The sequence below is a fragment of the Gobio gobio genome, assembly GCF_949357685.1.
Source record: "Gobio gobio genome assembly, chromosome: 1".
NCBI classification, from domain to species: Eukaryota; Metazoa; Chordata; class Actinopteri; order Cypriniformes; family Gobionidae; genus Gobio; species Gobio gobio.
Window position 1 is genome coordinate 45,213,576 of NC_137097.1, and position 15,117 is coordinate 45,228,692.

At 37.9% G+C, this 15,117-nt stretch overlaps 1 protein-coding gene across 3 annotated transcripts; it reads left to right on the top strand.

Annotated features, from left to right (window-relative positions):
- Positions 1–277: 277 nt before the first annotated feature.
- Positions 278–14,714, top strand: maza (MYC-associated zinc finger protein a (purine-binding transcription factor)). Of its 3 annotated transcripts, XM_079822448.1 has the most exons (8): positions 551–1,254; positions 1,423–1,576; positions 4,476–4,849; positions 5,571–5,914; positions 8,737–8,800; positions 10,642–10,813; positions 12,546–12,989; positions 13,824–14,714. In XM_079822448.1, exons 1-7 carry the CDS (start codon positions 1,219–1,221, stop codon positions 12,869–12,871), a joined length of 1,470 nt encoding a protein of 489 aa, XP_079678574.1. In that variant the 5' UTR covers positions 551–1,218; the 3' UTR covers positions 12,872–12,989; positions 13,824–14,714. The 3 variants fall into 3 exon arrangements, with proteins under 3 accessions (XP_079678576.1, XP_079678574.1, XP_079678575.1); XM_079822450.1 differs by lacking the exon at positions 12,546–12,989 and having other exon boundaries at positions 278–1,254; XM_079822449.1 differs by lacking the exon at positions 551–1,254 and having other exon boundaries at positions 1,520–1,620.
- The last annotated feature ends 403 nt before the right edge of the window (positions 14,715–15,117 follow it).

Consider the following 15,117-nt stretch of genomic DNA (forward strand, 5'->3'; position numbering starts at 1 on the left):
AACGTTAAAGGAACGTTCTCTCTGAACAACCACGCACAGCCTAAAATAAACGTTCTATTTCCGTTCAAAATTTCGTCGAAAGGCATTTTTCCACCAGAGAGAAAATTGTACTGGGAACCAAAAAAAAAGTTAGTTGGGAGTGAATCTGAAATATATGTTTAATCCCATTGGGCGCGTACAATTATTATCGGCAGTGATCTAGAGCCGCTTATTATTTACAGCAGCTGCGTCTGCGTACGTCTTTACCTTTAAGGACCTGCGACATTTTTCCCCCCATACGAACATCCAGTTGTCTACCAGCGCTAATCTTTGTGTTGTAGACTAAGGTTTTAGAGAAGAATGCGAATGGTTTCTTTTAACTGATCTCGATGTTTATGGTGTAATTTGCGTCGGCCGAACTCAAACGCCGGAGGGGCGCGAGAGGACGACACCGCGCTCGAGAGCATCGCGTGGAGGAGGGGACGAAGACACACAGGGGGTGTTCACTCAAAATATACTATCCCTTTAAAACAAGGGGGACACGGCGGTGGGGGAGAGATAGCGGGGCAGAGAAGACGGGATAAAAAAAGAAAAGGAAGAAAGAGCGAGGGTGGGAGGGTGAGAGTATTGCAGGAAAAAAAAGGAAAAAATGTCATCCTCTCGATTGAAATGCCGAGGCGGAGCCATGGACGAGGACCGGTAAAGCGCTCGCCAGACACGAATGAGATTTAACGCAACGCCGAGGCTCGCGCAGATGCCGCTCGGGGCCTGGATGGAGAATCTTGTAATAAAAAAATTGATGGAAATATTTTTACCAACGCCATGCTACCGCTGAGAGCAAATGAAACATTAAACTGCCATTTTAACTGTATTATCTTTGCATGAATTATTGCACAGCGGTCTAATTAACAAGAAAACATTAAATGCAGAAATTCATTTTGTATAATATTTTAAGCATGATAGGCCACTGTTATTTGACAATGTGGTGTTAAAAACGGGTACTATGACTGACAGCTGTCATTTCTTAATGTTTTTAGTATTTTGAAATAACGTAACGTATATTAATTTCTGAGTGTCAGAGTAATATGCATTCACTTTTTAAATTTCAGTAACGTCTTTTTACATATGGTAGCTTTACATTTTTAATAGAAAGCATACACGTGATAAAGTAGTGGAAGAAGTCGTTCATTGTGGGGAAAAATTACTAGTTAATACAGCATCTGTACTGGTCTACACGTCATGATGGATGCAGCTTGGAGCAATTTCCTCTTTCAGGTAAGACGATGATTATATGTCATAATGTTGATAGCTATGTTCTTATTTGATTAACATTCATGTCATAATAGTTAGCATTTGCCCATAATGGAACCGGTTTACTTTGATTCACAAGTTAAGGCAAAAGAAAAGAATGTTTAAAATCTGTGATTTTGCCCCTTCTCACAGCAAACTCCGCCTTCACAGTCCCAAACTGACGGGACCCTCCAATCAGATCTTCTCCCGGAGCTCACCGATGCCGCTCAGGACCCGCCCCCTGAGCACATTGCCCCGCCCCCATCCACGGTGGACACAGCGGCGCTGAATGAGGAGCCTGTACCGGGTGAGGGAGGGGCAAAAGAGGACGGTGGGAAGGGAGAGAACGAGGTTAGGCTGTTTGTAGTTGTGGCATTAGTTGGAGAATAATGTAAATGGGCAAGAATGCTGATGGATCCATTTATTTGCGTAAGGTTGGAATATTATTTAGGATGCCTGCACTTTTTCTCTCTCCTACATTTGGGTTACAGAAGTATAAACACTTTTTATTTTCTCCATAAGGAAATTAATTCTGAACAATAACATATAAACCTCTAAAGACAGACCTACTGTGAGATTGTTAATCCATGGTATTTTTAAATAATTGTGTTTAACAGTGGAATTCCTGGTGAAAATCTACATTATTCATGATGAGTACAGAAATGTACACCAATCAGAGAATCGAAAAAAGCAACACGCTCCAAAATAGCTCTTTAGCTCCGCCCACTCCCATAAAGCACTGCGAATGACTTGAGTCGATCTCACAACGCTCTCAAAATACTGACATGTTTTTATATATGCATATGTTGTAATAAACTTCAAATATTTTTTTTTTATACATATAATCAACATATGTAAATTAATAGTTTTATTATATTTCCCCATCGTTTTTAATTCGATTATGCTGTTGCTTCATGGGATTGAAGTTCTTTCCTTACAAAATCTTTTTTTGTAGTGTTGTGATTCACCTCGTAGCTGATTGGCTTGGTTTATGGCTTAGAACTCTTTAACAAAGACTATTTTATATAAAAATGAATGGAAAAAAATTATTCCGGAACCAGTGCTGCTGAAAAAGGGGGGTTGACACTTGCACTCTATATCTGAAGAGAGATTTGCCATTCAGAGAAGTTGCTGTTGCCATGGAAACAGCAACCAGGTTAAAACAGAACCAATGTCTTTATTGTCAACTAAAACTATTACAAATCTGTAAATAAAATAAAGATGAATATAAAAATTGCATTCTTGGGAGTAAAATTTGCATTCTAGGGAGTAAAATATTCATACTGGGGGACAAAAATCATTCTAGGGGGTAAAAACGAGTTCTAGGGGGTAAAAATTGCATTCTTGGGAGTCAAAATTGCATTCTGGGGGAAAATATTTAATTCTACGTGGTAAAATCGAGTTCTAGGGGGTAAAAATTGCATTCTTGGGAGTAAAATTTGCATTCTAGGGAGTAAAAATTTAGTTTTGGGGGACAAAAATCATTCTAGGGGGTAAAAACGAGTTCTAGGGGGTAAAAACGAGTTCTAGGGGGTAATAAATGCATTCTTGGGAGTAAGATTTGCATTCTGGTGGAAAACATTTAATTCTAGGGGGTAAAATTGAGTTCTAGGGGGTAAAAATTGCATTCTTGGGAGTAAAATTTGCATTCTAGGGAGTAAAAATTTCATTTTGGGGGACAAAAATCATTCTAGGGGGTAAAAACGAGTTCTAGAGGGTAAAAAATGCATTCTTGGGAGTAAGATTTGCATTCTGGGGGAAAACATTTAATTATAGGGGGTAAAAACGAGTTCCAGGGGGTAAAAAATGCATTCTTGGAGTAAGATTTGCATTCTGGGGGAAAAAAATTTATTCTAGGGGGTAAAATCGAGTTCTAGGGGTAAAAATTGGGAGGTGGGGGTGGAATTCATTCTAGATTCCAAACATTTTTACCCCCCAGAACACAATTTTTACCGGGGAACCCCGCTGAACGCGATTGGGCTAGTTTTGGCCCGTGATTGGGCGGGTTTTGTTACGTAAATCTGGCAACCCTGTCTAGTATCGTTGTCTTTCTCCAGTTTTTTACAACCTTTTCTACTTCAAATCAGAGGTTTTTATGATGTGATTCATGCTGAAGCTGTTTGGTTTGGTTCTAGTCTTAGAAGTCTGTTCTGCAAATCTTTTCTAATCCATTTGGTGAAAAAAAATCTAAAAGCAACAGAATGATAAAATACATAGATAAAGCATTTTTTGCACTTTAGTTTGATGCATTAGTGCTAAAAAATGTCCAGTTTTTGTCAGTAAGCGGAGAGAAAGAAACTGGAGAATGAAATTGCCCATGTGATTTCACATCTTATCGTAATTACTGCCTCCAAGCTCTTAAGTAGGAACTTTGAATAGAGCATAGTATGTTTTTGAGTTCCATCCTAATCCTAGCCTAGCCTGTTTACCAAAAATATGCTGCGTCCCAATTTGCATACTATCCGTACTAAATAGTGTTCGAAAATAGAATTAGTATGTCCCAAATCGTAGTATGTTGAAAAGAGTATTCCAAAGATTCCCGGATGGTTTACTATTTACGGTCAGAATTCGAAGTGCAGATCGACGCACACTCTAACGGCTGATATTGTCCACAACCCATTGCGAGTTGGACGAGGATTCGATTAGAACTACAAACACGGATAAAAAAGTGTTAAAAAAACTACAAACATGATGGGTGTGCCAGTCCGACCGTTAAGTAGAGAGGTTAAGATAAAGGGGTTTGAGTGATCAATTATCAGTATTTAACCTGACGAAAAGATATTTATTATGTAATCCACATTATATTTTACCTGAAGCAGCATTTTGAACTTTTGTAGTGATACATTTGGCCATTAACTTTTAAATGCATCATTATATTAAAACTGCAAACACATGAGGGGAGTCTCTGCATTAATGACCCACAAATGGCAGATCAACGTGCTACTACATTTCTCTCCAATACGGAAGGAAATGAAACTGAATGTGGAGGATTAACTAAGGGGACGTAACTAAGCGACAGAGTCCGTTATAGATGTCCCAAAGCTTGCATACTCTTCTGCTACACACTCAAAAGTATGTACTTTTTCTTCACAAAAAGAGTGCATACTTGTAGGTCGTAGTATAAGTAGGCGAATTGGGACGCAGCGATAGACTACACCTGTGTATGCATACTTAAAGTGTCCTTTTACCGTCTTTCTCTTTCCTAGTGAAGCCAGTAATGCGACCAGCCCGGCCTGCACACATCTGCTCCATATGTAATAAGCAGTTTAAGAACAGTTACAACCTGCGGCGTCACCAGTCTGTCCACACTGGAGTCAAGATGAAGGACAGAGCCGCTAGAGAGAAAATAGACGGAGGGAAGGCTGGAGCACGATTGGAGAGGCAGACCATCCCCCTTTCTCTCCTCCAGCTGTCTATACCTGCCTCCATACCCATGGCAGTCGACCCCATGGCCCATCCTTCCCCAATCGGCAATCAGCAGGTAGAAACAGTTGCTGTCTCTATCGCCCCAGCAACGGTTGCCATGACAGTGAACCAGCCCCTCCCTACTGCAGTGGTGGTTACTGGGACAATGGTGCAGGTCGGGTTGGTTTGTGTCTTTTGGTTAATACTTTGCATACCTTTGCTGCACTTCCATTGTTGTTGCTTTGACTTTTCCCCTTATGCCTTGAATCTCATTGTATCTCTTTATCTCATTGCTAACTATTAGGCACTTTTCATCAATTAACAAATAGGGCCTTAAAAAAAAAAGTGAAACAAGGTGCTTAACAATTAGAAACGGTTGATCGTCAAACACAATAGGTCAAGCCAAATGTTCTATGAGCTGTTTTATTTTCCATTCATTTTATATGAGGTTTGCTATTATTGCAACCAGTTTCAGTTTTTCCAGCCTTTAGGGTTGAATGACTAATTTTATTCTAGATAGATTAATAGTTTACCTATCATGTCTCACAACACAAACATGTGACATTTATGACTCTCAATAGTAATAGGACACTAATGTGTGTACTATTCATGGAAAGTGCCATTTAACATTATTTCTCTCCTGTGATGAACTAAAATAGTCGGTTTCAAACGTTCTAACTCCCAGTTCCCAAGACTCTGCCAAAATCAGGCTAACGCGTCAGCAGTTGTGTAAGATGGTCTCATACCTGCTCTCACCTCATTTGTTGAACACTTTACAGTCAGTTGGTTAGTAGGTCAGCAAACATTGTGCTTGTTGTACCCAGAAAACACTGAAAGATTTGCTGTGGCTCTAAACACAAAAAGAAAATCTCAAACTCTGTTTTACTGTTTTTCAGGCTGCACCAAATAGCAACATCAATGATAACCTAAGTAATCCCACCCCGATTCAAATATCTATCCCAATAACAAACCCATTACCCATCAATCCAACTCCCAATCCTAATCCCAACCCCAATCCAGTCAGGAAGAACCATGCTTGTGAGGCATGCGGGAAGGCGTTCAGGGACGTGTACCATCTTAACCGGCATCGGTTGTCCCATTCGGATGAGAAGCCGTACTCCTGTCCAATCTGCCAACAGCGGTTTAAGAGAAAGGACCGAATGAGTTATCATGTCCGTTCACACCAGGGAGGAGTGGAGAAACCGTACGTGTGTCCGCACTGCGCCAAGGGCTTCTCACGGTAAGAGATAAAGCTTTGCTCAACTGCACGCTAGTTGCATTAACAAACATACTTCATCCATCAGTGAGCTGATATTGTGAGAACATGCATTTTTAATGATTTCTATAAACACATGCAGACTAGGTATAAACAAGAACAGACTGTTTATCAGGCCATTCCACAGCAGGTTTCAACAGTGAGCATTATACTGCAGTTCTGAAAGTGGTCGAGGACTCTGAGTGTTGTAATTTAACTGAAAGCTATGGAGAGATGCCCTAATTACTAATTTGAGACTGAAAATGGGTTAGGGATGAGGGATAAATGACCTCCTGTCTGTATTTATCAATCTATCTCATATATTTTGACACACATGTACATCCATATGCAGAGCTATTTAATAAGTTGAGCCAATAGTACTTTTTTTTTTTTTTTTAGCCTGGTCTCATTTTCACTGGCCCTGAGGCCTATATGAAGTTGATTGAAAAGTGAGGGCAAAGACACTTGAGAAATCTTAAATATTTATTATTTAACATGAAATATTTAATATAATGTTAAATAATAAATATATTAGATTTCTAAATCTATAAAATGGATTTCTGGAGTCTTGGGGAAAAAAACATTATTTCTGAGGGTCATGGAACACTGAAGACTGGAGTAATGATGCTGAAAAATCAATCACAGGAAGAAATTATGTTTATAATATATTAAAATAGAAAACATTTATTTAGAATTTTCACAATATTACTGTTTTGCTGTATTTTTCAAGCGTTGGTGAAAAATCGTACTAACCCCAAACTTAAAGGGCCCTATTTTAACGATCTGAGCGCATGGTTTGAAGCACATGGTGCAGGTGCATTTAGGGCGTGTCCAAAGCCACTTTTGCTCGCTTAATGAAAGAAAAATGGTCAGCGCGCCAGGCGCATGGTCCAAAAGGGTTGTACCTAATTTCGTAATGAGTCATGGGTGTGTTTTGGGCGTAACGTGCAATAAACCAATCAAAGTCTCATCTCCCATTCCCTTTAAAAGCCAGTTGCGCTTGCACCATGGTGGATTGCTATATACATAGCAGAAAGCGGAAAGACTGAACGCTTTTCCAGAGAGGAATCCTTTTATTTTTAATATTTAAAAATGTTTGTGTGCTGCTGCGCATCCCTGTGTGTGTAATAAGCAGAATGTACGCACTTTGTACACCCACCTATAGGCGCAAATTACTAACGCCCTTTAAATAACAAAAAATACTGCGCCTTTAGACCAGGTTTTTGTTGATAAATGGCGCAGTCGGTTTCAGTTGCCTCAAATTAGCAACGCGCCAACAATGCGCCTGAACCAAGCGGCAACCTCTCGTGGTCTCTCTTGAAGCCAACACAGAAGTGACTTAAACTGCAATTTATTGACTGGCCTCTAGAGACAGGCTCCAAAAGGGAGCAGAATCTCATTGAGCTCCATGTTAAAATGCCCAACTTTACAGCAGAAAAAAACATGTTTAAGTCTGGTACAAATTGTGTTTTTGGTCTATACGGCTAATTTTTCCCTTCATGACAACTGTGAGGGGGTGAATTTTTTTATAACTCATTGGTTTACATTATATAAAACATTAAAGTACTGCATAATTATGGGCGTGGCCACTTTGAGTGACAGATGGATAGCGGTTTGTCTGCTGTCTGTTAGTCATCACGTCACCTCAGCTCCAGCCATGTCCCGCCTCTTTGCCCAGTTTCAGGGAGTGACGTGTGGTGATGACGCGCTGCTAAGATGACAATGACCGACTTTACGCTTCAAAACTGCTCTTCAGAATCCTATGGGTGACGTCGCGGACACTGCATATTTTTTACAGTCTATGGCCTGAACACACCTCGTTTTTTTAGACCAGCACGCCCATGGGCGAACAGATGGGCGCAAGTGCATTTGCTATTTAAAGGGTCATGAAACCCTAAACCAAATTTTCTGAGATTTTAACATCATAGAAGTCAATGTTATCATCCATTCGTTTTGAATGTTGGAGAAAACTAGTAAATTTTAAAAAAAAATTTGCGCTATATTCAACTTCTGGGTTTAAATTCATCTTTGTACCAATGTCACAGGATGTTCATCAGTCTGCGTGTCCTTATCCTATGAGAAGACGACTCGCTTAATTATTCATGAGTCTGCGTGTCCTTATCCTATGAGAAGATGCCTCGCTTAATACAGCAGCACGCGTTGATTGACAGGCGCTTCAAAGAGTGAGGTTGCATTCAGTAAGTGAGAGATGCATTAATGGATCAAAAACGAGTGTTTGTTTTTGCTTTGTAAGAGTTTCTGCGTCGCATAAGTTCTCTTCAGTAGATCTCGAGTCTTCGAAACAAGCGCGTTGTGACTGTGTCGGGCTGAAACTAGCGAAAAACACTGGTGTATGATAGGGCCCAAAATCTACATATTGATAGTATATACTACATTATATTATATATAATGAATTATAATATATTGTTTTTATGTATAACTATAGTTCCTGCATTTCATCTGATAAAACGCAGCGCTGGCAACTCTGAAGTCACTGTACACTGTTCCCACTGTACGCAAATGCTGATAAAAAAAGATTTACTTTTAAATGCAAGTTGATTTGGGTAAAAGCGTCAGCTACATGAGTATATGTAAATAATTAATGAAAACAACTGTACAACCGATGTCTTCATGCTGTTTTAAAGGAGCCCTGATGCTACAGACAGAGGTAGATCTCTGCTGACTCTCCTCTAGTTCACATGGAGATGAAGTGCAGAATGCACACAAATGCTCAAGGGCCTCTGCTGGTTACTGTGGTTTTGTGTGTATTGTATTCTTTGGTTGAGCCCTCTCTCTGTCTCCTCCAGGCCTGACCATCTTAACAGTCATGTGCGACAGGTGCACTCCACAGAAAGACCCTTCAAATGTCCGGTAATACAACTCTAATCTTCTAGTCTCTCTGTCTTCCTCTCTCTATTTATCTTTCTCTTACTCTTTATCACTGTCTTTAACTTCATCTTGCATGCTCCGTGAATTGCCTTTGATTACCTCTAAAACTAATTTTAAGAGGGTAAAACAAAGAAAAGTGTTCTGTTTAAATCTTTCTATTTATCAAATAATCCTGAAAAAAACTATGTATTTGTTTGATCTCCTATTATCATTTATTATTATCATCTATTTATTGAACAAAACACTTTTGTGAATGTGTATCTTTAATTATACTGTAATATAAACTGTTCAAAAGTTTGAGGTCAGTTACATTTTTTTATGTTTTTAAAAGAAGTCTCTTATTTTCACCAAGGCTACATTTATTTGACCAGTTATACAGTAAAAACAGTTTTATTGTAAATAATATTTAAAAATTCTACAATTTAAAAGAACAGTCAGTAAGATTTTTTGGGAAAGAAATTAATACTTTTATTTAGCCAAGATGCATTCAATTGATCAGAAGTATAATTATATATATATTTGTCATTTATTTTTTTTATTTAATTTTGTATTATTATTATTATTTTTATTTATTTATTTTTTTTACAAAGGATTCATTCATTAAAACTGCAACAATATATCACAGTTTCCACAAAAATATTAAAGGGATAGTTCACCCAAAAATGAAAATTAGCCCATGATTTACTTACCCTCAAGTCATCCTAGATGTATATGACAATCTTCTTTCAGACGAACACAATCAGAGTTAAATTCAACTTTACCTCAATAATTCGCAATAACATACGAGTACAGCGATTTTAATTGCATTAAAATGGCATGTAAACACCTTAATCACAATATTGCTGCTCTGACCAAAGTGTGCATGTGCACGGACGTATACTTCATGAATGAACTCTGTGACATTATTCGGAAGTTTTCTCTTCTCCAAATCACTAAGCTCTGTCAACACAACTCGCTGCGCAGTCTCTGCTCCTTATCTTCCTTCAGACAGGGAGAAGAACGTGACGACACCGTAGGTAAAACCGGTGTTGTGCCAAATTATTACCCCCCTTGTTACTCCTAAACCTACCAATACTAAGAGGGTAGTAATCTTGCTGGGGGTCAGAATTCGACATGTTCATCGCAGGGACGATTAATATCCCGTACGTCCATAAAAATTAATTTTGTTTTTGATGTGAGTAGATTAAAACAGCCGGTAACATGCATAATGTATGCCTATCTGAGTGTGGTATAACTTATTTAGCGAATAATCAGAATAATAAAAATTGCATGTAAACTGAGTGAAGGGTTCTGCTTGTGTCATGTAAAATTAAACAAATTAAACATTAAGAACTTACTCAAATTATTAGAAATAATCGCATTGTTGGTGCACATGTAAACATAGTCATTTTTTCTTAAGCACCAAATCTTGCACCAACACTGAAGACTGGAGTAATGATGCTGAAAATTCAGCTTTGCATCACAGGAATAATAAATTACATTTATAAATACAATTATTATTATTATTTTTTTGTAAAAATAATTTACAATATCACTATTTTTATTGTATTTTTGATCAAATAAATGCAGCCTAGGAAAGCCTTGGACCAGAATATTCTTTTAAATCATCAACCTCAGGCCATTTTATTGCAGTATTGCAGAGCTCTTGCATTTGCTTTTCTGCTCATATGTGTGAAGACGTGTATGTGGGCTGCAGCCATATGTGTCTGGCAGTGTGTGAGTCGAGGATGAGTCATGATGTGCGTGATGAAGGCTGATAGGGATAGAGCTGGAATACCTTAATGAAGATTGTGTTTGATGAACCGTGTTCTTTGTTTGTGCAGACCTGCGAATCCGCGTTTGCCACTAAAGACCGGTTACGAGCTCATATGATCAGACACGAGGACAAGGTTCCCTGCCACATCTGTGGCAAACTTCTCTCCCCTGCTTACATCACAGATCACATGAGGGTCCACAACCAATCACAGCATCACGTCTGCCACCTCTGCAACCGCAGTGAGTTTCATTGATTATTTAATTTGTGGCTACCTTTTATTATTTTCTATTTATTCAACAAAACACTTTTGTGAATGCGTATCTTTAAATATGATGTAATATACACTGCTGTTAAAAAGTTTGGGGTCAGTAACATTTTTAAAGAAGTCTCTTATTCTCTCTAAGGCTGCATTTATTTGATCATAACATCAGAAAACAGCAATTTAAACGAACCGTTTTCTATTTGAATATACGTTTAATTGTAATATGTTCCTGTGACGCAAAGCTGAATTTTAAATTATTTCAGTCTTCAGTGTCACACGGTCCTATAGAAATGATTATAATATTCTGATTTGCTGCTCAAGAAACTTTAATTATTATTATCAATGTTGAAAACTGTTTTGCTGCTTAATATTTTTGTGGAAGCTGTGATACGTTTAGGATTCTTTTCTGAACTGAAGGTTCAAAAGAGCAGGATTTATTTGAAATAAATCTTTTGTAATTTTATTAAATTCTCAAATTTACTAAAGTCACTTTTGTCAATGCCCTTGCTGAATAAAAGTATGAATTTATTTGGAGAAAAAAAATCTTACTGACCTCAAACTTTTAAATGGTAGTGCACACATCAGAAACTGAAGTCAGATATAAACTCAGTAACTGGTTTGACAAGTTCACCAAATTTATTCTGAATTTGTTTGATTTTAGTGAGTGTCTTTTTATTACAAACAACTCATTTGTGCAAGTTTTTGCATGCAGCCAGTGACATCGCAAAAGAAAGACATGCTGACTATCTATTGTCTTTGGATTATTTCAGGATTTTTATCTCATCACATTTAATTCAGACATTAACTTCTGTTAATTCATAATTTAATACATAATATTTTACTATGGCTTTGTAGATTGAATCATGTGGCTTCTTACTCTTTGGCTCAAATGACTCTTATGATCTGATCCTTTTAATGAATCTAAAAAGATCTCCAATTGCTCCATCATCAAAAAATTCATAGTTTGGGCACTGTTGTTCATTTTTAGAAAGAGTACTTTTATAATGTACCTGTCATGGGTCTGTGCAGGCAGGAAGACAGAGACAGGTAATACGGTTCCCAAACGTAGTTTAATTACAAATACAGACATGCAAACAGGCAATAGCACAATAACATACCGGTGACCAGACAATGGCTGCGTCCGAAACCTGGAAAATGCTGCCTTCGGAGGACACATTTCAAGGCAGGAAGGCATCAAGGCACGTCCGAATCTAGTGTTAGCTTCACTTCCTGTCTCCTGAGACACCTTCATCTGATCGATTTTCGAAGGCAGCATATTAGTATCCTTCGCTGCCTGTGCTTTCCATTTTGTGACAGTTGAGCTGGGGAAAAACGATGGCATCCGAAAGTTGCGTTTGCTGGTCAGTTTGTGTGTAAATGTACGTTTTTTATCAACATTTTCCACTTCTGATATCATTTCTAGCGAGAAATTACTAATGCAGTAATTAAAATAGTTCTCACCAAAGCTCTCTCTATTTTGCTGTAGATCATTAAACGGTTACACTTCCTAAGAAGTCTGTCCGAAATTAGTTTTGTGAGGTGCCTTCATGCACAAACACTGCCTTACAAGCCCGAATGTCCATGAACAAAACCAAACAGAATAGTGCCAGTGCCAAGTTAGAAGGTTCCCTGTATAATTTATAGCACTGAGAATGTGACAAGAGACGGCAATTATATTTTTGATCAAAATCATCCTTGTTTTAACTTAGGTTTCACCACACTGACGTACTTGCGCGTCCACGCTCAGAAGCACCACGGGCAAGAGTGGAAGGAGAGTGGGGTCGGCCGTGGCTCAGGCCCAGGTGGGGTGCTGTTATGCCAGCTGTGTGGGGTACACTGTAAGACGCCCACACAGCTGCAAGGTCACATGGCCACGCACGCCAACCAAACGGACCCCAACATTCCTTGCCCCATCGGCAGCAGCAGCAGTTCAGTGCCGACAGTGGACACAGCCACTCCTGTTTCCAGCTCTCCGGTCACAGTTGGGCTGCTGGTGACTGACTGCTCCAGCATTGCTCCTCAGAGCCACAGCTAGCCAACAGCACACCACGAGGAGGGAGGGAGGGCGGGTGGGGTGGATGAAGCAGGGTTAACGGGTGGGGTGGGGTGGGTGGGGAGAAAAATGCACAAGAGGATGGGCCTAAGCTGGACAGGTGAGCAAAGGAACTGGATTGATATATCAAATATTCACAATATATTTGCAATGGTTTTGCTGCCATATAATTAAATGCAAATTTAATTGGCCATTCGTTTTCCTAAAAACTGATTCCATGATCTCTGCTTGTCTTTTGATTAGTGTATATTTAATATTCGTATTAAGTTTGTTTCATTTCTGTGCATCAGTTCAAGCTGCCATTTAAATGAATCAATTCAAAAGTCTTGTTCAGTGGTTCATTTGTGTTGGCATTCGAAAATGTTCACGGAAATCCCCATCTGGCATTTTACAACAAAATCTGAGTCTGTGTTCATTGGATAAACAATTCAGTAAAAACAGCAATATTGTGAAATATTATTAGCATCTAAAATGTTCTATTCCGTTTGAATATATTTTAAAATGTAATTTATTCCTGCGATGTAAAGCTGAATTTTCAGCATCATTATTCCAGTCTTCAATGTCACATGATCCTTCAGAATTATGCTGATTTGCTGCTCAAAAAAACATTTATCATCATTATGAATGTTGAAAATAGTTGTGCTGATTAATACGTTTGTGTAAATCATGGAAATAGAAATCTTTGTAACATTATAAATGCCTTTACTGTGACTTTTGATCAATTTTGGTCAAAATGGTGGTCCAAAAAAAAGCCACGGCAGAGCAAATTCATAAATATTTAGATATCTTTTTTTAACTATATGTTAAATTATTATAAATCTGTTTTTGTAATTTATATTGTCTACCTTTTTGATGTAATTTGTTAATTAATAGAGACATGTGATTGTATGCAAATCAGCATTACCAATCAAACCTCAATGTTTTCTCACTCCAGGCTGCCATGGAAATGCCAACACAAAGATTGCCATGGAAACCTACCCGTTACCCCTCCCGTCCACCTCAAGTCTGCCACTGTGGTCGACATGAACGACTCTCCTCAAAATAAGTGTGACTTTTGAACGAACACAAGAAACATGACCCGCTTCAGATTCACTTTTATGTGCAGACCGAGCAGCAAGTCTCACTGGATTGCTTTTCCTTCGTATTCTTTGATCTGGTCTGATGGGTACAGTCTAAAGGTGTTTTGAAGAAGAGCCTGTCAAGATCCTATAGACATGTCGCTACATTTTCCTGCAAAGTCCCATTGGAGAGATCACCGGTTTTAAATGTAGGCTGTTATTAAGTGCTGTCCCAGTTCATTATTTAAAAAAATCCAATGTTGAGGAATGTAGAACACTGAGAGGAAGTGACACATTATACTGTACATCCCAACCATTCCCTTATATTATACTGGCTCATGATCTTAAAGTTCAGGAACAGATACATTTTATAAATGAATTCCATCATAAATGATCTTGACACAAATGACAACATTTAAGGGGATCAAATATAGTGCCATTTCCTCTCATTTAAACGTGGTCACAAGGAAAAAATATTTATATTTGCAATGTACATAGTATACGTGAAAACTAAAAGTGTGTCTATTGTTCATTGCCTCTTTTGATAATTTTCTCATTGATCTTGATTCTTGTTTTTTGGGACTAGAGACATTTAAAAAAAAAATGTAACAATGTTGATTATATTGAATAAGATCTGTAACCTATGTTTCCAATTCTGTTTGTGTTGATGCTTGTTTAACGCCAATATGTGTTGGTGTCGCTGTGCTCTTATCCTAAATAATCTCTGTATAATGAACATGCACCTAATTATACTGAATTTAACTATCATGTCATGTGTATCTTCATTTATCCATTTGAATCACAGTTGCTATAGTGATAGAAATGGAAAATTGATTCTTTTGAAAAGAAAAGGATGTTTTTTTTTCTACGAATACAATACAGTGTTATCAGATATCTTAGGAAAACGATCTAATATAAAATAAATATAGCAAAAAAACATAGCTAGTTTTTAAAACATCAAATGCCTGTCCCACCTTGGAGAATATAATGGGTCATATTATAATATTTCATATGTTTAGCTTCAGTTTTTACTTTTAAGGTGCTTTATTAGAATGACAAATATTCATATTGTCAAAGCCTTTGCAGCATTGCTGTTTAAAATACAATATAAAAGGTGAAAAATTAAAATCAACATAATTTAAGAAAACAAATATAAATTTTATATATATT

What these genes read in the sequence shown, in the direction of transcription:
- maza (XM_079822448.1), top strand. Translation starts at nt 1,219, where the DNA reads ATGATGGATGCAGCTTGGAGCAATTTCCTCTTTCAG. An exon ending in GAATGAGGAGCCTGTACCGG is followed by an intron (nt 1,577 to 4,475) that starts GTGAGGGAGGGG and finishes TCTCTTTCCTAG; the next exon opens with TGAAGCCAGTAATGCGACCA. An exon ending in TTACTGGGACAATGGTGCAG is followed by an intron (nt 4,850 to 5,570) that starts GTCGGGTTGGTT and finishes ACTGTTTTTCAG; the next exon opens with GCTGCACCAAATAGCAACAT.